General features: G+C 34.8%; 8 protein-coding genes across 8 annotated transcripts; 4 read left to right on the top strand and 4 right to left on the bottom strand.

The window, feature by feature from the left end:
- Positions 1-167: 167 nt before the first annotated feature.
- FDP41_003885 (uncharacterized protein) lies at positions 168-1,556 on the top strand (the record flags this gene model as incomplete). The annotated part of the gene is made up of 1 exon (XM_044707238.1): positions 168-1,556. One exon carries the CDS (start codon positions 168-170, stop codon positions 1,554-1,556), a length of 1,389 nt encoding a protein of 462 aa, XP_044561945.1.
- Positions 1,557-1,574: 18 nt separating this feature from the next.
- FDP41_003886 (uncharacterized protein) lies at positions 1,575-5,362 on the bottom strand (the record flags this gene model as incomplete). The annotated part of the gene is made up of 5 exons (XM_044707239.1): positions 1,575-2,076; positions 2,121-3,819; positions 3,871-4,114; positions 4,164-4,816; positions 4,864-5,362. The coding sequence occupies 5 exons, from the start codon at positions 5,360-5,362 to the stop codon at positions 1,575-1,577; spliced, it is 3,597 nt and encodes a 1,198-aa protein (XP_044561946.1).
- A 198-nt stretch (positions 5,363-5,560) lies between these two features.
- On the top strand, positions 5,561-6,703 carry FDP41_003887 (uncharacterized protein; the record flags this gene model as incomplete). The annotated part of the gene is made up of 1 exon (XM_044707240.1): positions 5,561-6,703. The coding sequence occupies one exon, from the start codon at positions 5,561-5,563 to the stop codon at positions 6,701-6,703; it is 1,143 nt and encodes a 380-aa protein (XP_044561947.1).
- A 22-nt stretch (positions 6,704-6,725) lies between these two features.
- FDP41_003888 (uncharacterized protein) lies at positions 6,726-8,155 on the bottom strand (the record flags this gene model as incomplete). Its single annotated transcript, XM_044707241.1, has 4 exons — positions 6,726-6,948; positions 6,998-7,197; positions 7,257-7,406; positions 7,451-8,155. 4 exons carry the CDS (start codon positions 8,153-8,155, stop codon positions 6,726-6,728), a joined length of 1,278 nt encoding a protein of 425 aa, XP_044561948.1.
- A 589-nt stretch (positions 8,156-8,744) lies between these two features.
- Positions 8,745-10,367, top strand: FDP41_003889 (uncharacterized protein; the record flags this gene model as incomplete). The annotated part of the gene is made up of 3 exons (XM_044707242.1): positions 8,745-9,575; positions 9,714-10,126; positions 10,181-10,367. The coding sequence occupies 3 exons, from the start codon at positions 8,745-8,747 to the stop codon at positions 10,365-10,367; spliced, it is 1,431 nt and encodes a 476-aa protein (XP_044561949.1).
- A 58-nt stretch (positions 10,368-10,425) lies between these two features.
- On the bottom strand, positions 10,426-13,884 carry FDP41_003890 (uncharacterized protein; the record flags this gene model as incomplete). The annotated part of the gene is made up of 1 exon (XM_044707244.1): positions 10,426-13,884. One exon carries the CDS (start codon positions 13,882-13,884, stop codon positions 10,426-10,428), a length of 3,459 nt encoding a protein of 1,152 aa, XP_044561950.1.
- A 450-nt stretch (positions 13,885-14,334) lies between these two features.
- On the top strand, positions 14,335-20,516 carry FDP41_003891 (uncharacterized protein; the record flags this gene model as incomplete). Its single annotated transcript, XM_044707245.1, has 3 exons — positions 14,335-16,165; positions 16,394-16,466; positions 16,649-20,516. 3 exons carry the CDS (start codon positions 14,335-14,337, stop codon positions 20,514-20,516), a joined length of 5,772 nt encoding a protein of 1,923 aa, XP_044561951.1.
- A 59-nt stretch (positions 20,517-20,575) lies between these two features.
- On the bottom strand, positions 20,576-22,747 carry FDP41_003892 (uncharacterized protein; the record flags this gene model as incomplete). Its single annotated transcript, XM_044707246.1, has 1 exon — positions 20,576-22,747. The coding sequence occupies one exon, from the start codon at positions 22,745-22,747 to the stop codon at positions 20,576-20,578; it is 2,172 nt and encodes a 723-aa protein (XP_044561952.1).
- Between the last annotated feature and the right edge of the window lie 106 nt (positions 22,748-22,853).

Here is a 22,853-nt window from a genome sequence, read left to right on the forward strand (position 1 = left end):
TGTCGTTTCCAAGACGCGCCTGCTCTTATGGCCGAACAACAAGTTTGTTCTTAAACGACAATCACAACAACCACAAACACCACTTCATCACGAATCATCATAATTTATTTTCCATCTCTTTGAGTGCAATGTTACAATTATTATTTATTGTTGCACTCTTCATGATGATGGTATCTGCACCGTCATCATTCGTGGCGTATGCAGCAACAACTACTACTCCTTCCTATTTACCTGCTATTCCTTCCAATGTCGTAGCCTCCGCTATTTCGACTCAGACAAATGTCAGGGTATATGCTGGTAGTAGCGCCAATGATATCATTTCCAAGCCAAGAGTAATTATCACTCAATTACAATACCAAGAATGTGTTTTTGTGGTTGAAAGTTTAAATCCCATTGTAGATTCATCAGGGGAGAAATGGTTATTGATAAACATTCCAATGCAAACATCTGTTAATCAAGATGGCACTACTTCAGGTGTTCAAGGATTTGTTAAAAGAGATGCGCTCTATATTCTTGTAACTTCAACTTCAAAGATTAAGTCATCTACAAATTTGATGGTTGATATTTGCCCAACTATGAGTGATATCACTTCACTTACTTCAACAGATTACTCCAATTCAAAATTAAGCATTGTGAAGAGTATTACTGCACAATTATTCAAAAGAAGATGTAGTGCATCTGGATGTACTAAGGAAGATTTAATTTTCAAATTATCTTTTGGAACTCTTCTTTACTATGAAACAGCAGACAAATCTGATGGATGGAGAAACGTAAAAATTATCACTGGAAATGGAACATTGGACTCTTCACAATCATTCAACACTCTCTTTCAAGATGCTTACATTCGAGAGAGTGATATTACGACTTTTAAAGAGTCATCAAGAGAACGAATTTCTGCAGTTGTAAGACCAGATCCAGACTCTACAAATTGGGATCAACATCCTATTACAAAATATGGTTTGCAACTTATAGGATGTAAATATGCATTGGGAGGAAGAAGCATGTTCGACATCAACTCTAGTGATTACACAGGCATGGATTCAAGTGGACTTACAAGCCTTCTATACATGGTTACTTTTAGCAAAAGAATTCCACGCAGTATTAATGACCAATATAAGGCTGCTGATTCAAAGATATCCATGAATGGTTTTCATGTTGGAGATTTAATTTTTCTTTCGAACACGACATCAGATTCAATGACCAACGTGATGGTATTCGCAGGAAAGGACTCTCAATCGAATGAGGAGTTTATTATTGAATCAACAGAAAATGGAGGTGTAAAAATTATGACCGTATCACAAAGATTGGGAGTCAAGTCTATCCGAGGTTTGTCAAGTGGAGACTCTGTTTTGAATGGAAAGTTCAAGTTTTACTATGCCAGCTTCTTTGAGAGATCTATCCAGGATGAGAGATTTATAATTGAGCTTCTGTTATATATCTTTGTATTAGGAACTGTTCTTCTTGCAATTATGTTTATTGTAACCAAACATGTTTACAAAAAGATCAAAATTTGTGTGAAAGGATCTGTGGCTGCGCGAAGATACAGTAACATCTAACTATTCCTTAGACTATTTTTATTCTTGCCATGAAATAATATTTCCACTTAGACTTCTAAACATGTCTCTTCTGTTTGGCACGGATCTACTGCGTGTTTCTTGTGTTGACTTTCCCTCTCCTTTTAGCAAATAACCTAAACTGGATTGGTTGTGTGGGGCAATTTTCGTACGAGGAGAAATTGGCGTTTCGTTCTTAGCAATCTCTGCTGGCTTAAATGTGGATGCGAATTGCCCAAACTTTATAGGTTGGGCATTTCCTTTATCCTCAAGGTTAAATACCTTTTTGATCTCGTCTTTTGTGACATGAACGTTCATATCTTTAAACACTCTCTGAACATCTTCTACCGATAGACTGCCCTTGTTGGCTGAATCCATTTTTCTGAAGGCATCTTTTGCGCTCTTGTGATGTTCTTCCATTTTGGAAAACAAGAGTTCTCTGGTTTCAGGTTTTACATGTTGAGATTGCTTGGACCTTGGACTTTGTGGTTCTCGGTTTTCCATTGTGGAAATTTCAGTGTTGCTTTAAAGGATTAATGAAGGGTGAATTGATAATTTTCAACTTACTGTCTTTGGGAATACAATTTCTTAGAGGACTTTTTCTCTGGCAATGTAATTGGCAGGTTTCCAGACAGGTCCAATGATGAATTGAGCTGAAGATTGAGCATTTTCCTAGGGCTGTGGATCTCGGGTACATCGTTCACAAATGAACCAATACCGGATGACAAACTGTGGTCTTTTTCAAACACTTTTTTAGATGACACGGCTTCTTCTTTTGGCTTGGAGGAGTATCCAACCTTTATACCAGACGAGCTGGATTCTTCACCAAAAAGAGGATTACGAGAAGGAGGTGTGCTTGAATATCTCACTCCTTTGGGCGTCATTCTTGGGGAAGTCGCATTTTCGTTCTCCAGTAGATCACTGATTGAGCTGTTTAAGAGAATTGTTTTTTTCTTTCCCATTGATTTTTCGAGCGTTTGCTCGTCTTTTCTTGGTGTTTGGCAATCAATAATAACTTCTACATCATTAGGTACTCTATTTAAAGACTTTAAATCTAAGGCATCAACCTTATCTTCGACGCGAAAGATATCACGTTTTGGAACAGCTTGCTGTAAGTGCTTGAACATGTTTGTATCGTCCGGTAACTTGATTCCTATATCACGTAAAAATTTGTTGTAATCACATCGACCATTATCTAGTTCACTCGTTCTAACAGCTCTATCCAAAATCCAATCAGGTAATGAAGGATTGATGGATTGTAAGGCCTTTCTAAATTTTTCAGGGGATAGGGACAGTTGTTTCTCGTTATCAAGGCAACGAATAGATTCCCGTATTTGAATAGGTTTCATTCCTGTATTTTCGATAAGTTCTGCTCTTATTCGTTTGTTGATAATTTCTTCTTCTTTGCTTGAACGTCTTGGAGAAGTTTCATCAACCAATTTTTGATGTTTGTTGTACCCCCAGTAGGAACTGTCAACAAGTTTGGAAAAGTTTGAAAAATTCAATTTTTTGTCTTTTGTTATTCCTGAAATTAGTGAATCAACCTCGTCTGGAGAGATAGTGATTCCCATCTTTGTTAGCCCGTTGTAAAACTCTTTTTGAGAAATTGTTCCATCTTTGTCAAGAGAAAATGTTTTAAAGGCTTTTTGCATGGAAGGAGCTAACGATTTGAGTTTGTCGGCGACTGTAAAGGCAAGCAACTTGCTGTTCACTTTTGTCGAAAACTCTGTATGTTTTGATGATAAAGCTGGAGAAGGAGGTACAACCGAAATGTTTGCCTCTGATTCTGTGACATGTGGAGGTGGTGAGCTTTGTTCCTCAACCTCATGTTTCTCTTGAACAATTGTCTGGCTTGGCTCGCACAATATATCTGATTTTTGATCATCCACAGATTGAACTTGTTTTTGCTCAAATACTTCTTCAGAAGAAATTTTGTAATCCAATTTTGAGACTGGGAAAGGATTCACTTCTTGTTTTGTGCCCACCTGAATCTGGTCTTTGAATGTTGGTACATCAGGGAACTGTTTTTTTGGTTTTGGTTTCTTTTCTTCTGTTCCTTGTTTAAGTAGGCCATTGTGTAGAAGATGGGTTTCAAAGGCTGATTCTCCAACTCCTACCATTAAGGTGTTGAAGTCATAGTAGTCAATAAAGCCGTCCTTATTGCGATCACACTTGTTAATAACATAATTCAACTGATCCTCCGACAAACCAACTCCAGACTTCAAAATCATAGTTTTCATATCTGTACTTGATATTTCTCCAAAAGCTACATACGTTTAGCATCAAATCGTAATATAATGAATATTGTTGTACTTACTGTCGAGAGAATCGTTAAGATGGTTCTTTAAAGTTTTGTTTTTCTTCAACTCATCTCTTACTTTGTTGATTGCTTCTCTAAGTTCATATGATTTTCGTTTCATTTCTTGAATCTGGTTATATGAACTTTCTGACAATGGATTGCATAGTGGGTTGTCATCAGATTCATCGATAACTGTTGCTTGAAAATGTTTCTTGGAGGGGGTCCTCTCTTTCGTCAATTCTTTGTGTGGTGATATTTTTTTCTTTCCTTAATTTAGCGGACTTTGGTCATTCAGATAACCTTGTACTTACCCCATACTTTTTTTCCTCTTTCTCGTATTCAGAAAATTGAAGTAAAGGCGACTTTAACGGAGATGGCAATATTTTTGATGCTTTGCTTTCCTCAGATGCCACTCCAAGAGAAAACTCTGATTTGAAAGTAGGTGAATTGTATCTTTTTTTTTGTTGCATCTCCACATGTACTTCTGGATTGAATGTTAAAATATCCCTGACACTGTCTTTTTTTGGAAATGTCGCTAAAGATCCTTCAAATCTTGGCTTAGCATCTGGATTTAATTGTGCGTCCAGTACTTCTGAAGATTTTGTTGGATAGGTTTTAATTCCTCGGGGGGAATATTCAGGATTTGCTGACTTTTTTTCTTCTAACATTTTAACGACAAATTGGTTGTAGTCAACTCTACCTTCAGAAGTACATTCCTTAATTTTCTCGTTGAGAGATGGAAGATAATTAGAAGGAAAATTGTTTACAACAACGTTTTTGAACAGATTCTCATCTATTAAGCCGCAATTCAAAGGGTCATTGTGTTTGAGTTGATCGTAAAAAGATGAATTGAGCTCATGAAAAACTTTCCTGTCATTTCGGACTCCTCTTTGTGGAAGATTGATCGATGGATGTAGCTCATTATTATTTGGACCAATAAGAGACAAAAAGAGCTCATAGTTAACTTTAAAGAGTAAACAACAAGCAAAGTGATCAGCTAATTGTACCTACCATGTTCTCCTTTGCCTACACTTCCTACAATAGTATTGATGGCTTCTGTGTTCTCGAATCCACATTTACCAAGAACATGAGTGAAGGAATCTTTTGCAACCAAACCAGTATTTTGTTGGTCTATTTTCTTCAGCTCCTTCTCGATTGTTTTGCGGAAGTTAAAGAGCTTGATCTCCAGAGACTCTTGGTTTGTTGCTTTCTTGTCCAGAGTGTACGTTGGTGTTCTCGGAGAAGATATTGAATTTTCATTTGCTTGATGTGAAGAGGTTGTTGTTTGTTGTTTGGATGGAGGAAGGGAGGCTTTCTCTTTTCTCGACTGTTCAAAGTAACCTAAAAACTCTCTGTAATCGACTCGTCCGTTAGATATGAACCGTTTAATGACATTATTCACTCCATTGGTTACCCCAAACTTTGAAAGAACATTCCTAAATTGAGATGGATCACATCTTCCATCCCCAAACGCATCATATCTTTGAAATTCTTTCCTTAATTGCTCCATTTATGAGAGAGTACGAGCACCAGGTATCAACTCCTGATGAAGCCTTATTTTTTTTCTTTTTATATATAATTTACGGAAACCGTTAGGCCACTTCAAACAAATGCCTCCTCATGATGAGCCAAGTGGAGTCCAATGATGAATGAGCCTCTTTTCACTTTCAACAAACTTGCGAAATTTTGAATAACACAATCACAAAAAATGTCGAGCAAACACAATTATCGTGATGACGAGGATGGCTATGAAGATAGCGGAGAAGATTATCAAAACGATGATGGTTTTTCATCGAACCGAATGCAAGATGATGATGAAGAGCAAGGAATTATTAGATTTGCTTTCCAAAAGGAATCATCATCAAAAGGACAATTGAAAGAAATTCATATTGTTACTCCTGGAGAACTCATTGTAGAGAATGGAAGTAATGTATTATGTGGACACGGAACCTATCGTAATGAAAGAAATCAACTCATCAGCAGCGTTTGTGGTGTAGTAGAACAAGTCAACAAATTAATTTCAGTAAGACCTGTTCGGGCAAGGTATCATGCCGAAGTTGGAGATGTGATTGTAGGAAGAATTTCAAAATTAACTGGCAAAAAGTGGAAAGTTGATGTACAAGCAAGACAAGATGCAATGCTAGATTTAAATTCTGTAAATATTCCTGGAGGACAAAGAAGAAAAACATACGAAGATCAATTAAACATGAGAAGTATATATCAAGAGGATGATTTGATTACAGCAGAGGTTCACCGAACGGATGGTAGTTCTCTTCAATTACAAACAAGAAGTTCGAGATATGGTAAATTAGCAAATGGAGTGATGGTCCGAGTTCATCCATCTCTTGTGAAAAGATGTACTCAACACTTTCATAATTTTTCTTTTGGAGTGAGAGTGATTTTGGGCAAAAATGGTTACATATGGATATCAGCATCTGGTAAACCCTCAAGTGACACAATGGATATATCGAACTCTAGAAAGTCTTCTTCAACAAATTTAGATGATTTACTTGCTGTTGCTGACACAGAGGAGGAAGCATCTAGGCCCATCTCCAAGTTGACTTCCAAGCCTGGTGAACCATTTGAATCAAATAGCTTTACTGCTTCTGGAACATACACAGATGTAGTGACTGGAAAAGATAGAGAAGCTGTTTGTCGAACACGAAATGCCATAGTTTGTCTTCAGTATCAATTTTTACCAATTTATCCTGAGACTATCATGGACGTGTATGAAAGTTCGCTTCAGCTTTCGGTCAAAGACATGCTTTCAAGAGACAAAATTCCTCTTATCACTCAAACAGCAGCTGTAAGAGTTCAAAAACAATTAATGAATAACGAGCAAGTTTTTTAATGTCTCTATTGATTGTATTCTATTATGAACGTATCGTATGCTCAATCAAGTTTTGAATTACAACGTTGGCTCGAAAGGGATATGGAGTTTTCTTGATTTGGGTTTGATATTTTTCAATTTCACGAATGACCACATGAATTTTCTTAATTTTCTGCCAATGAACAAGAGTCGTCTCATCGTCGCCTTTCTCTTCAACGAATGGCTCACCATCTTGCAATTCATTCAAAAGCATCCAATAGGGTGTACTAAAATTTAAGGTAATAGTTAGAAACCCTCAAGACAGAAACAACTTACTAGAATGGAATGCAGGGCGAATCAAGATTTCGAGAGGCGCTCATGTTGAATTCAGTTAAAGATAGCTCACGAAAAAGGTTTAACATCTGTGTGACCGCAGGATTATGATCATGGGAGTTTGGCGTTTGACCGTTCAAGCTTTTTGCAAGTCCTTGCATGAGTGAAAAAAAAGAAGAATAATTCTTAAATTTCTTTAAGTACTTTTTGTGTCAACCAGTTTCAGGTTCGTTGAACAAAACTCCTTACATTAAGAACTTACTTGGGCAATTAATAACAACTTTTCAAATGCTTTCCAATCAAGGGTATCCTGTAAATAAACACTTGATGATGCCCAAATGCACAATCGATTATATCGTTCTGTTATTGCAATAACAGAAGTTGACGCTCTCATCACGAACAGCTCTTGGGGCTGAAACCACACATTACCATTTGATGATCAATAATTCTACTTACCAATATTTGGGTAAGAATGAATTCATCTTGAAGGCAAATTTGTCTTGCAATATCACATTCATTCATTTCCCAAAAAGAAAAGTAACAATTCTGTAAGTTTTGAATTTCTGGTGCAAAGAAGATCACTCGACTTTTGGAGGTGATCATTGGCAACCCTTGAGCAATCATTCTTAATGTTTGTGCAGAAGATGTTGTTATCATTCCAGTTTTTTCCAAAACAAACAACAACTTATTTAACTTGTCTTGCAACCTGTCATCACTAAGAATGAATTTCAAATATTGAAGAATCCACAAGCTGAGCTTCTTTTCAATAAGATTTGTTTTCTCGAAATGCATGGAAATATAGTCTATGAATGTCAAAGTTGAAATAAACAAACTGCATGAGGAAACAAAGCAGTTCATAAACTCGTCGTTACTTGTGTGCAAAAACGCTTCAAGTAATTCATTTAAAGGAATATCATCGAATGAAGCATCTTCGTGCCCGAAATTAGTTACTTTTGAATGAGGAGGAGGCCTTGTATGACATGAAGTACTTTTGTCTCGGAAATTACATTGAAGAATGTTGTCCATCGTGATGGTATCTAAGAGCTCTGATGAATTTTTTGAATCATCATGAAGGTAATCAGAACTCCTTAGAGTTCCCGATTCTTCCTCAATACTTTTCACGGTGAGGTTCATTCCAAAACGAAGAAGCCTGTCCATCATGATCTGTAAAACATTTTCCTGATGGAATTTGGATTGATGATGAGATGAATCATCCACGTACAAATCCGCCATTGAAACCACTCGATCGCCCGCCGCAGCCATTCGAAAATTTACAAGGAAAGAGTTGTTGTTCCTGAATTAAATTTTTATTTAGGTGCGCCAACATTTCCAAAAAGGATGAGCTGAAGGAGAAAAAATGACGCGAAAAAGCGACTAAAATCTCCATACGACTCATTTTCTCTCTCTCTAAGCTTGTAGAAGGACAGATATTGGTGCGACGACCATGTCGTCATCGAACAATTTCGGCCGAGTTCCGATGATCCCAATTGATTTAAATGGCACTGCCATGCACCAGTGATACGAGTTCAAACAAATCAAAACAAAATTCAAAACATCTAGTGCTTTTTTGCCAGATTCTCCTCACACCATGCCACTTGTTGAAGTTGCGTATGCCTTTACGGCAATAACTCTTGCAGTACTAGCCTTTTTCATTCTCTCAATCTTCAATAACTATCTCAAAGTCAAACACATCGGCGGTTCTTGGCAATTCTTTGTGACTCTCTTCCGCTATCCAATCATCTCTCAACACATGTTCTTTGGTGCTCATAAATCCATTTACGAATTAATCAAGGAGAAGGGAGATGAAAAAACTGGAACTGTTAGAATTTCCATGTATGATCGTAACATTGTTTCCATCAGCGATAAGGACATGCTCAAAGAATTACTCGTTGTAAAAGGAAACAATTTTGTCAAACAAAAGAAGCTCTATGAGAGTTTCAATACCTTTGGAGTCAATATTCTCAGTGCATTGGATGCCAGTGGAGACACTTGGAAGAATCATCACAAAGTTGCTTCAGGAGCATTTGCTTCAAAGAACTTGGAATTTATGGCCAAAGTTGCCTCAAAGAGTGTTGATTTATGTCGTTCATCAAAATGGGACAAGTTAATTCGTGAATCTCCAACGAAGAGTTTTGTTTTGGATGCCAATGGAGACTTCTCTGATATTACATTGGATGTTCTTGGAAAGGCTGGATTTGGACTTGATTTTTCAATTTTTGATGAATTGAATCCAGAAGGAAAGATATTCAGAAGATCTTTGGAGACCATGTTCACAAAAGGTATTATTGCAAAACGTTTCGTTGGATTGAATCCTGTCTTGTCATGGGCCTATCCACTTGTTACAAAGGTATTAGGAGTTGATCAAGCTGTCAACATTGTCAGCAACAAGTTAGATGAAATCATTAAGGCCAGAACTGAAGAAATTGAAAAGAGATCCAACATGGACACTTCTCCTGAGGGCGAAGAAGACAGAAAGGATTTATTGAGCGTGTTGGTGGAAGCAAACTTTATTCAAAAGGGAATTTTAACAGATGCTGAATTGAAAGCAGATGCTTACATCTTTTCTTTGGCTGGACATGAGGTAAGTGAACAATATTGGTGATGATAATGGAGTATATATGAATACTTGAATCATATTACTGTTGTTACAATACTGGATTGATCTAATCTGATGACTATCATATAATTGTATCTTTTCTTTGATCCAATCTCATGACAGACAACCTCTACCACACTTCAATGGGTGTGCTACGAGTTATCCAAGAGACCAGAAATACAAAAGAAGGCAAGAGAAGAGGTTGATGCTGTTTTGGGTAAAGGTGTTAATGCAAGAGCTCCAGACTATAATGATTATCCTGTCATGAATTATGTCAATGCAGTTATTATGGAAGCATTGAGACTTCATCCTCCAGTGACTAGTGTGTTCCGTGTTGCTAAAAAGACAACCACTATTGGCAATGTGACCATTCTAAAGGACACCAATGTATTGATCAACATTTTCAGTGCCAATCGAAGTGAAAAGAATTGGGTCAACCCACTTGAATTCATTCCAGAACGATATCCAATGAATGCTGATGAACAATTGAAGATTCAACATGATTTCACATGGATTCCATTCTCCATGGGTAATAGGTAAGTGGTAATGATTAAATCACTGTAATGATTAACACCAATGATGATGGTTAGAAAATGCATTGGATTCAAGTTTGCTCAAATTGAAGCCTTTGTAATTTTGTGTAGAATTTTACAATTCTATGAATTGGAATTGGGTAATGATGAATCAAAACCAAACGATCAAATCTATGATGTACCAGGTGTCACTGTTCGACCAGGAAATTTGAAAGTGATTATGAAACCAAGACAAGACTTGTAAATATCATCATCATCATCATAATAGGAACGATCTCCTACTCTCAATACCACTTTCTCAATCAAACCATTTCACATGAGAGATGAAATTGTACAAACACACTTTTAAAACCCTTCAATAATAATAATTGAACATTCAGCAGAATTTGTTGTTCTTCCATGTAGCGTGCATGAAAAAAATTGAAAAAATATTTATTGGCCTTCGGTGCCTCAGGTCTTTCGTTTTCCCAGTATTGATTAAAAGCTCTACCCATCAAGAGCGATAGAATTGCTTGAATGTCTACCCAGTACTTGATGATGTCCTGTTTTCTTCTTGTAAAATATGTGTCGGAGTTAAGAATGATTCCTCTGCTGTCGATAAGGAATTTGGAGGAGGTTAGAATTTCATTTCGGTCATGGGGAATCAATTCAATGTTTAGAAGCCTCTTCATCTGTTGTTTAGCATACATTCTTTCCTCCGATAGTAATGTGCAACGTGTGGAATAATGTTCAATAGTTCCGGTGCAATTACATCTGGGGCAGGTGTGAGTTTGTTGTTTAAATGTTTTCATGTGAACATTGTGCATGTTTCTCCAGATTGCATATTTTTGTTGGGGAGAGATATTCTTTGACTTCATGAAATTGAATGTTGTTGGGAAGATGCAAGAAGGGTTAAACTTATTCCTGCTCTTCAAAGTTATTGATTCATTCCATTTCTGAAGTTGTTTGTTCTTGATGAATGTTGCAATATCTGGAATCCAGTGGTTATTGGATTTGAGGATAATTTGGTTTTGGGTAAGTTGTCTGTGAGGAATTATCAATTTTCCTGATGTGCATCCCTTTTTGGCTAATTTGTCTACGTGAATGTTACCACTATTTTGGTGGCCTTTAACTTTGATGATGGTGATTTGTAGGTTTTTAGATTTCTTGAGGAATTCAAATTCAGTTTTAAGGGGGAGAAATGGTCCTCGGTATTTAGGATTTGATAGCAAATTGATACTTATTTCGCTCTCTGTGTAGATTTTTGCTTTTGATTTTGTTGGTAATAATCGGAGAGTGTAGACAATACTTAGTAGTTCAGCTAAGTTATTGCTATGGATTGGGTCAAGTTTGAATTTGTGTCTAGTTGTTATATTTTTGGACTGTAAAATAATACCAAATCCAGTTCCTTGTTCAGTTTTAGATCCATCAGTCCATACTTCAAAGTTTTTACATTTCTTATGGTATTTTAGTGATTCTTCATTTACAAGTTGAGGTATGTAGTTGCAGTTATCAACTTTAAGCTCATACTTCCTTGCTATGTGGTGGAAGTTTTCAAATATATTTAGGTTTTTGGATTTTTTGGTGTTGAATGTTGATGTGATAGCATCATTTACCGCTTCTTGCATGAGTTGGTAATTGTGACATGAGATATTAATTAATGATCTTAGGGTTATGATATCAGTCATCATTTCAAGGCATGGAATACCCATTCCTCCTTGGTAGATTGGTAAGTATAGGCATTCTTTAGGTGTTCTTGCATCAATATTTAGTTTTCTTTTGATTTGGTTTCTGATTGAAGAGTCGAATGATTCTATTTGGGATTGGTTTATTGAATTACTGCGTGCAAGGTGTCTAATTTGGGATAAGGTTTTAGATGTGACTACTTGTTTGAGATTATATGGTTGAATCAGATTAATTGGGAGGATGTTAAGGATATTCATCATCTTATGTTTCCTTTTTTCTAGTTCTTCCTTAAATAATTTAGATTCAAAAAGATATCCTCCGAGGATTCTTTGGTTGTCTTGGTTTGGAATTTTGGTATTGTTAATCAAGGCCTCATTTGGTTTAGGGAGTGAAGTTGTAACTGATTTGGATGGATTAATTTCTAGAAATATTTGTTTGAACCATCTGTTAATTTTCTTGAGTCTTTTGTTGTGGAGAGTAATGTTAGAATTGATAATTGACATATCATCGGCAAAACAAAGTGTGGCAATATCATCAATGTCTAGATCTTGTGGAGTGATTGGGAGTTTTTCTCTTTCAATAATTTTATCAATAATCATTTGGGAGATGCAGTTATAGATTAGAGGAGCTAGAGGACATCCTTGTGGGATTCCTCTTGTCTTGGTGAATTTTTCTGATAGTGTATGATTCCATTCTATTTGGATTTGATGATTTGAGTAAGCATTAATGATGAAGTTTTTAAGTTCTTGGGGGAATTTGCAGTGGGTGAGCGCCATGTCAATGATTTTGAGTTCAATGGAATCATATGCAGCAGCAATATCTATATTGGTTAGAATGAATCCTTTCTTTTTGAATTTGTTAATGAGGGCTTGTATGAGGATGCAGTGATTTGTTGTTTCTCGATTTTGGGTGAATGCTTGTTGTCTAATGTTGATATTTGATTCGGCCCAATCTTTAAGTTTGAATGTTATAATGTTGAATAGGAGTCTATATCCAATATTCATGATTATGATTGGTCTTAGATCTTTGTAGTCTGTGATTATATCTTTTTTTCCGATTAATTTAACCCATCCTTGTTTCCAGCATTTTGGGATGTCTTGATTTTGGATCATGTCATTAAATGCTGATGCTAAATTATTGGGATTGATATTTTCAAATATCTGTTTTGTTGTGAAATCTACCCCTTGTGTTGTTGATTTCATTCTTTTCAACGCGTCCGTAACATCTTCTTTAGTTATTGTAATGTTGGACGGTCCTTCTTTAACTGTTGATTCACCTGGTTTAAATTTAATTTCTGTTTTGTCATCTAGTTTTGAGGTGAATTTGTTTTTAAAGTAGTTCACAGCTCCTTCTTTTGTTATTTTGGTTGAATTCCAATCAATTTCCTTGTATTTGAGATGGTGATCGAAGTTGTGGATTCCTTTGGTGTGTTTGTTATTAATGGAATCTATGAACTTTTTTCTATATTCCGCAAATTCAAGGTTATATTGTTCTTTGAGTTTCTTCTTTGTTTCCTTTATAGATCTTTTGATAGTGGATTCATCTTGGGTTGTTTCGGATAATTTCTGTTCATGGAGATTATGGAGCTGTTGTTTCAAATTGGTAATGATTTCAGATTCCTTAAATCCCTTAATAGGATGTGGTTTATGAGATTGGTTCTTGATCTCATGATTGAGTTTTTTCAATTCACTGTTGTTGACGGGAAGAGATTTCAAAATTTCTTCGAGTTTTTTTGCAACACTTTGCTCATCGCTGATTATTCGTTTCCAGGTTGTTGGAATTAATAATTTAAATTTGAACATGATTGGTATGTGGTCATTTGTTGTGACGAGTGGTAAAGCTTGTTCATGTTCTATTTCAATGTGACTCGAGTGGAATAGGTGGTCAGGTCTTGAGATTGTTTCTAATATTTTGTTTTGTGATGTGTATTTTCTGATGTAGGATGGAATTATTGTTTCTCTTTCTTTTAGGTTATGTTGGTCCATAAATGTTTTCCACTTGGTGTCTTTGTAAGCATTTCCTTCTGAACTAAAATTCATGTCACCAATCACTATTATTGGTTGTGAGTTGTTAATGTGTGATTCTTGGATTGCCATGAAGTTAAGGTGATAGATATCCATAAGCCGTATGATTTTGTCCAATCTACTTGATTGATTGAGATCCTTTGGAAGGATTCCATTCACATTAAGGGTTGCAATAGTAAAAATCATTCAATATCTTCATCATGCATGTCCTTTCTCTTCCCATCTTGGACGAGTCTTTTAACGCTGTGCATTAGAGTTTCCATATTCTTAGCAATATATGATATATTGCTTTCCATATTGGAGACTCTTTTTTCAAGGCTGGTAAACCTTGCTTCATAATTATTTGGAGTAGTAATAGTTGAGAAGTTAGAGCTTTCTTTCTCTGTTGATTGATTTGATTTGGAGATAGCTTTTTAAAGAACTGCGCTTTGGACTTGAAGGATTTTGTGATGATTCTGCCATGCTTGGTTTCAATAGGATGGACCACTTCTAAGATACGATCGACTTCAGAGCATGAAAAAAATGTCTTCTCGAAGCGAATCTCCAAAAGTCACTTCAAAGTCGCCAAGTCCTTCTCTGACTTTACATCACCAACAACAACAACAACAACAACAACACAAACGACACTTTCCTTTCCATGATGATCATCGAGAGGATGAAAGAGATGAGCAAGATATTCAATCCGATAATCATGATCTTTCCGAACAATCTTTCATCATGTTGAATGACATCAACAATCATCCATTTATCAATGAAAATGGGAATACCAATGTAAGAAGAATCAATCAACAAACCAATCATAATGATGACAATGTTGCAACATTGTCCTCTATCAATCATCATTCTGCAGAAACTTCTAAAATTTTAGAGCCACCATCACGAAAGAAGAAAATTTCACATAACAAGAGCAACACAAATCGTTCAATTATTTCATCTCCTCCTCATGGCCATGCGATACATCCTCACTATGGTGATTCCAACACAATTCATCCATCATTAACACATCCAAATTCCATCTTTCAATTAATCTTTAAAAACGAATGGAAAACATTGTATGAATTTATTGAAGAATTATTTTCAAAATATTTTGGAATTCCAAACATTCACTCAACAACAAATCCAAGTACTGTTGTGAATCATAAAATTCCAAATGAATCCAATCCTCTCCATGAAAAAACAAAATCTCTGAAACAACGATTACAACATTTATCACCCAAATCTATTCAAATGTTACAACATGAATATTTTATTGCCATTCCACCAGATGCTCCAAATTTGGAACACACACTCTCTAAGGCTGCATTTGATATTTATTCACAACAACAACAACAACTCGATGATATTTATTTACAACAATTATTGAAATCAATTGAACCATCTCAACATGAATTAAATTCCATTCTACTTTCAAATCTTCATCTCAGTTTTAGACAAACATGTAACATTTCAGAATTAGTGGATCGAGTCATTGAAAGCATATTTGCAGAACAATCACAAAATGATTTTGAAAAACCTAAACATGTGTTGTGTTTTGGATTTTCTAAAATTAGACCAAATGCAAGTCATGGAATATCCACCATGACGACCATTCAATCATTCTTTCCAAATTCAATGATTGATCTTGTGAAAAGTCAAGAATGGGAATTATTATTATCTCTTGTTGGAGATTGTGTGATGAGTTATATTTTAAGATATTGTGTGGTATTAAAAGGATCTATACCTAGAAATAATTTTCTTCAAATTTGTGGAAAACCATTGTATTATTATTGTAATAATAATAATAATACTAATAATACTAATAATAATACTAATAATAATACTAATAATGCTAATAATAATCAACAAAATAGATCTGAAGAGAAGAAACAACAACCATTCATACATGTATTTCAAGAATTTGAGGAAATTATGAATAAGGAAAACAACAAGATGATGATTCAAAAGGATTCTACTCTCAACATATTTGACACAACAAGTCATAAGAAAGAGGAACATTTTAATGAAATGGTAAATGTTGATCAGAACAATGAACTACAAACAATGATGAATCATGAAAAAGAAGAACAAGATTCAAATCATGACCATTCGAAACCATTATTACTTGTCTCAGAATCCTCTCTTCGTTCTCTATTTTTGGAAAGTGAAGAAAATGATCAAGAATCGATCATCATGGATGATCTTTCAGATGATCACAATGAGGACGACATGAAGATCATCATTCATGCCATTCCTTCAAGATGTTCATCTCATAGACATTCTCGATGGGATCGAAGTATTTCTGAATTTTATCTTCCTCGACAAGTCATGTTGTATTCCAATAAGAAGAGACCAGTGTTGGGATTTCCACAGAAACGTAAGTGGAATAATTTATGTCTTTTATATGATACGATCTATTTGATTACATGATGAAACTATTATGGCACTATTTCACTATTTCTACTCTTACTATTTCTACTCTTACTATTTCTACTCTTACTATTTCTACTCTTACTATTGTTAACAACAATAATGTGATGACTACTTTTGTCTCATACTACTCGTATGTTCACAATCATCATTGATTTATCATCCTCAATCATAGACTTGTTCAATACCATTGAAACATCTATCGAAGGTGCTAAGAAATTATTTAATTTCATATTCTATGGAAAGAGGTGAGTAGTTAGTAGTTGGTCATATCCAATTCATATATACATTCACCTCATATCTATTATAATTACCAAACTCTTTAAAAATTGGATGAACATTCCTCAAAATATATAAAACATCACATTCCTCAAAATATATAAAATTTAAATGAATTAATACATTCAACAATTTGAATGAGTGAACATAGAGAACAACCAAATCCAAGACATTTGAAAGGTTATGGATATCTTTTAGAATTACTTTTAGAAATGAAACATCGTCAAGTGAAACATCTCAAATCCACTCCCTATCTTCTCTCTCATTATTGTCCACTCAAGAGAATTCAAAAAAAGAAAATCATTTCAAATACCATTTCCATTTCACAAACAGAACAACCAGTGATTTTTAAAAAGATGAATAATGAGAAAGGTTCTTTACACCATGGAAATGTGGTATTGAGAATGGAACAAGTATTATGTACTCAAGAAGAAGAAATGAATGATGATCAAAATCAAAATACTCAAAATCAAAATATTCAAAATCAAAATATTCAAAATCAAAATATTCAAAATCAAAATATTCAAAATCAACATGATCATCATCATAGTAATATTCAAAATCAACATCAAAATACTCAAAATCATGTAAATATTCCAAATTCAATGAATGAATGCATTGCACCACAAATAGAAAGTGAAGTCATGTTAAATTCTTCAGAACAATTTGAAAATTTAATAAGCATGACTCATCCCTATGATAAGATTTCACAATTTATCAAATCTCTATGTAAGAAATTAATACCATTGGAATTATTTGGATCTCTACACAATAGAAATATCATATTTAATAATATTGATCGAATAGTATCATTGGGAAGATATGAAACATTAACATTGCATGAATTAATGCAAAACATTAAGGTGAATGATATGAAATGGACCTATCCAAAAAAGGATGTGAAAATGGAAATGATGTTGAAAACAAACAACAACAATAATAACAACAATAACCCTACTAGTAGTAGTAGTAGATCAAACAAAAATCATCAACAGACAACAAGATCAAACATAAATCATCATCAAACAAATGGAGTGGATCTTTTACAATTTAAAAAACAAACATTTATGGCTCAACAATTTATTCTATTTTTATTCAAACACATCATTATGATATTATTAAGTACACATTTCTATATCACTGAGAGTGATCAACAACGAACCAAATTATTATATTTTAGAAGAGAGACATGGGAATATATTAATCGAGTGTCATGGTCGAAAATTAACAACCATGATTCACAACAACAACAATTATCAACTATCACTACTACTACTACCACTAGAACTACTAACACTGCTACTACTTCAAATACTATTCATACTATTAATAATAATAATAATAATACTATTCATACTATTAATAATACTATTAAAAATACCAATAATACTATGAATAACAAGGATTCTCTACGAGTTGAACCATCATCATCATCCACTCACTCTACAACTCTACGACTCTTTCAACCTATTGAAAAAGAGTTAGCTCTACAAATGTTAAAAAAGAAATCTCTTCCCTATACGAGTGTGAGATTACTTCCAAAACAAAATACTGCTCGTCCAATAATTAATTTAGGAAAGAGAGTGATGAATAATATGAATACTATTCATACAAATAATACGAATACCACAAATCACACCAGATCTGATCCATTCAATTCTGAATTCTCTCATTCCTATTCGGTCAATTCCAAACTCAGAGATTTATTAAGTATTTTAAAATTTGAAACTCATCGAAATCCAGAGTTATTAGGAAGTTCAGTATTCAATCCTTTAGATATGTACAAGAGATTACTACCATTTGTTAGAATGTGGAAAGAACAATTACAGGAAGTGAATGAAAAAGTGAAAAACTTGGAATCAAATTTGGATCAACCCAATGTCATACAAGGAGAGAATTTCAATGACATGGACGATATTCGAAATAATTGTAATATTCGAAATGACAATATTCAAAGTATTAGAAATAATAGAAATGAACATCTTCTTCTTCCACTTTATATTGTTAAAATTGATATCAAAGGAGCCTATGATTCAATTCCTCATCAAAAATTATTTCAATTAATTTCAAATTCAATTATTAGAGAAGAAGAATACATTTCTGTGAAATACAATGTCATTAGACCTTACATTGGTAAAATTATATCCAAATATGAGAGAGTGATCATGTGTCCAAATCAATTTATGAGATTTACAAAATTACTCAATTCTCAACTTTCATACAAATATTGTAAATCTATTTTTATTGATCAAGTTTCTTATACATCCATCAATGCCAATGATATTCATTTGTTATTGAAAGAACACATTTCTCAGAATTTAATCAAAATTAAGAATGAATTTTATATTCAAGTGGTTGGAATTCCACAAGGAAGTATTGTATCACCTTTATTATGTAGTTTATTATATGCTGATTTTGAGAAGGAGTGTTTGAATTGGGATTTACCTAATTGTGGTGTGAATGGACATACAAGTGGTGGTGGTGATGATGTGAATGGACATACAAGTGGTGGTGTGAATGGACATGGCCATAGTAACAGTGGTGGTCATGCATGTTGTGTTATTACTGGAACTGGTAGTGGTGGTGGTGATGGCCATCATCACTTGATTCAGTCATGTCATGTTGCTGATAAGGAGGATTCATGGAAGGAGGATTCCACTCTCAAATATTTCATTCATGTATTGTTGAATTCAACAACAACAACAAACACCACAATGACCGCTTGTACTGGATTCATGAGTGAATCGACTACCATTGTACATGAAAATCCTGGTGGAGGTGCTGCTGCTACGACAACTACTAGTAGTACTAGTAGTAGTAGTAGTAGTAACGCCATCATTCCTACTTTTACACCACCCATTTCATTCATGAGAAGAGAATTAGTTCCTTTATGTTCACCGATTGGTCATGACTATCATTCTCTCACCACTACCACTACCTCTGCTCCTACTACTACTACTACGACGACGACTTCCACTACTACTATTAGGATGGACTTAAACACAACATTATCACCTCTCCTCTTTCAAGAACATCATGGTCGTCAAGTAGATTCAACACCACCACCTCCTTCAGTCTTTCAACAAGAAGGACTCATGAATCAAAATGATCATCCTCAACAACATCAACAACCATTATCCAATTCATCCAATTCTTCATTTCTATTGGTTTCTTCAATTGGAGTATTATTGAGATTGATCGATGATTTTTTATATGTCACCAATAATAAGAATGCTGCACAATATTTTCTTGAAACAATGCATGCTGGTAATCCAGAATATGGAATTAGGATTAACCCAAAAAAAACAAAGGTGAATTATGAAACAAGTGTGAAAGTGACAAGTTTAACCAAATGTGAATATCATGCTGAACGTTTAATTCGATGGTGTGGATTTAATATTGATACCCAAACACTGAACATCACTGTTGATTATTCAAGATATTGGGATTGTCATTTAAAAGATAAGATTTCTAGAGACTGTAGAACTCCTGGATTTAATCTTTGTCGAAAACTGAAACAAACGATTAGCTGGAAATGTACACCTCTTGTGATTGATGGTACCGTTAATTCTCGTTTCACATGCTATTTGAATATCTATCAATTATTTCTTTTTGTCGCCATGAAATTTCACACCACCATTCGACACAAGATGAAACCTCAATGGAATAAGAGCAATCTTGCACACAAAAAATCAGCCTACAATTTGTGCAAGACCATCATTTCTGACATTATTGGATACATGTGGATTTGCATCCAGAGTAGAAAGAAAGTGATTCACAAGTTTAGATCGATGTGTGAGTTGGATAAGTTATGCGTACAATATTTGGGTGTTTGTGCTTTTCACAAGATTCTGCAAAAAAAACATTCGCATTATGCTCCTTTTGAAATTATGACTCAATTACGAATTGCCAAGAGAAATTTATTGAACATAATGGCAGAATGTCGAATGAAACAGCTCATGAACAGGGTGACTGACCGAAGATTCTCTACAGAGCTGTTGAATCATATTCAGTTCTAATTGGATAGTCTTCTCTTAATGAATAAACATTGTCTTCTCTAAAATGTCAAGAGTGCGCACTAAACAGATTCAATAACTCGCGAAAGATCCAAATCATCAAGCGATACCGTCTCAATGTATCCTTCATATTTCTCTCTAATCAAGTGCAAGAACAATACTAAGGCATAAAATAAGTTATTGCGTCCTGGTTGACATTCTAATACGCTTCCGTCGTCTTCCACATTAAAATGTGGTACAGGTTGTAAGGTTGCCAAGCACAAAAACAGACCCTTCTTAGTTGGCAAAATTTTTGAATCTCCCTTTTTCTTGATAATAGCATTCGCAACGGCTGGAGCCATACTTCTTGGTTTGTAAAGACCCATTCCATTTGTGCTTGGTTCTTGTGGTCTTGTCTTGTCACGATAATATTTTTGAGTAAAGCTGTTCGATCCATGAGAGTCCAAGATGAAATCCATGTATTTACAAAACAAAAATACTAAAATCTCCTCATCACTTGGGAAGTCATTCTTCAAATGTTCGCTGAAACTTCCTAGCTTGTCAAATGATCCTCTAGCCATAGTCCTTATTCTTTCAAGAACATGTTTTCTATTTCCAATTTTGTCCATAGCGGAGGATGGCACACTCAAATATCTTTCAATCTTTAACCTCTTTCTTAACAAAATTTCAAAATCTTGATAAATTGAAGGCTTTTGCTTTTGTTGATCGAAAGTGTTAACCATTGTAGACAAAATATATTTTAAGGTGTATCTGGAAGTATCTTCTGAAAGTGGAATAAATGTTGGAATAGCATGTTGATATTGAGGTGAAATGTCTAATGGGTTGTAACAATCATAACCCTTAAATTGCCCATTAAAGGTTTTGTATAATTGTGTATTAATATTTTCTATATCGTTTGTGATTGGAGTTAAAATTTTAAATATGATCCATCTTCTCATATTTTCTGCCCAATTATTCACAATAAACGTATTTAAATTATATTTTTCTAACGCTTGAGAAGCTTCTTCGCTCAAAAGAAGTGCATTACTATGCATTGCATGATTTTGAGCTCTAGCTGATGTTTGCCAAGATAACATATCAGGATTAAAGTTGGCAGATGGAGCCAATCGATATGCAACATTTTCGCTTTCCATTCCACCTGTGGTAAATCGATCTCTAATGATTGGATTTGAAAAAGTCAATGAAGATGGTGGCATGGCATCAAAATCGTGAATCATTCCAGCATTTGGTCCAGCTGGTACAGCAGTTGAAGCATCTAAAAGATATCCTCCTCCAGTACTTGTTGAAGAGGTCGTAGTGGGAAGAGATGATGGATAACCAAGTCCTAATGAATCGGCCATTGTGGTGGAGGTACCTAGAGGGCCACCCATGGTTGTTGGATGATATCCAGATCTACCAAATACTAAATCATAATTGATCGATCTATATCTGTCAATTTCTTTCCTATTAGAAAGGATTTCTCTTCTTTGTTCATTTCGTTTTGCTTCTTGTTGCAAATATTCTTCATACAGCGCAGTGTTATATTCATCAATTTCCTCTTTAGTATTTAAGCCTAGTAGGGTGCTAGAAGGAGTGCAAATATAGGTGGGACGGAATTGCTCTTGTGTTGTCAATGTTTTTGAGCGTGAAGAAGGCTTTCCGATGAAAAGGCTTTTAATGTTTCTGAACAACGTCTGTAATGCCCTGTTTGGAGATTTCACGAACTCTTGGCTCCACTTGTACAACTTCCCTCCTCTATATTCATGTTCTTGCTGAGAATAAAAGGATGACTTTCTCCACAGCTTATTCATACGTCGAATGATCAAGTAAAACAATAAAACGCAAATGAAATAGGAGAGCATGTAATAAATAATGACCGATGAGGTAATTAATCTCATCACGGCAATTCTGAATATATTGGTATGTATAGCAATGAATAATAATAGTAGAAGAATTGATAATTGGATGACATTGTTCCAGGCTTGTTGATAGGATTTTTGAATTGAAAGAGAATATTGTTTCGCTTTGTACATGGGAGAAAGCTTATCTACAGGATGAAGAGAAGGATATTTGTGATGAGTGAAAATATCATCATTTGTTGTTGTACTTCTGTCATCCACAATATTCCCTTGAGATTGATCAAATGGATGGGGTTGATTAACGGAAGATGATTGTGTTGCTTCCATAGAGTTCGGGTTGTTGTAGGAAATTTGTTGTGGCTGATGTTGTTGCTCCTCTCTCCTTCCAAAGAACATTTTTTTGTCGAACGAAACAAAAGTTTATTGAATTGGATGTATTGAAACAATGACTCATATGTTGAACGAAGGATTGATGTTGCATCATGAACGCTAATATCATCCA

Source organism: Naegleria fowleri (genome assembly GCF_008403515.1).
Source record: "Naegleria fowleri strain ATCC 30894 chromosome Unknown tig35, whole genome shotgun sequence".
Classification (NCBI taxonomy): Eukaryota; Heterolobosea; class Eutetramitea; order Acrasida; family Naegleriidae; genus Naegleria; species Naegleria fowleri.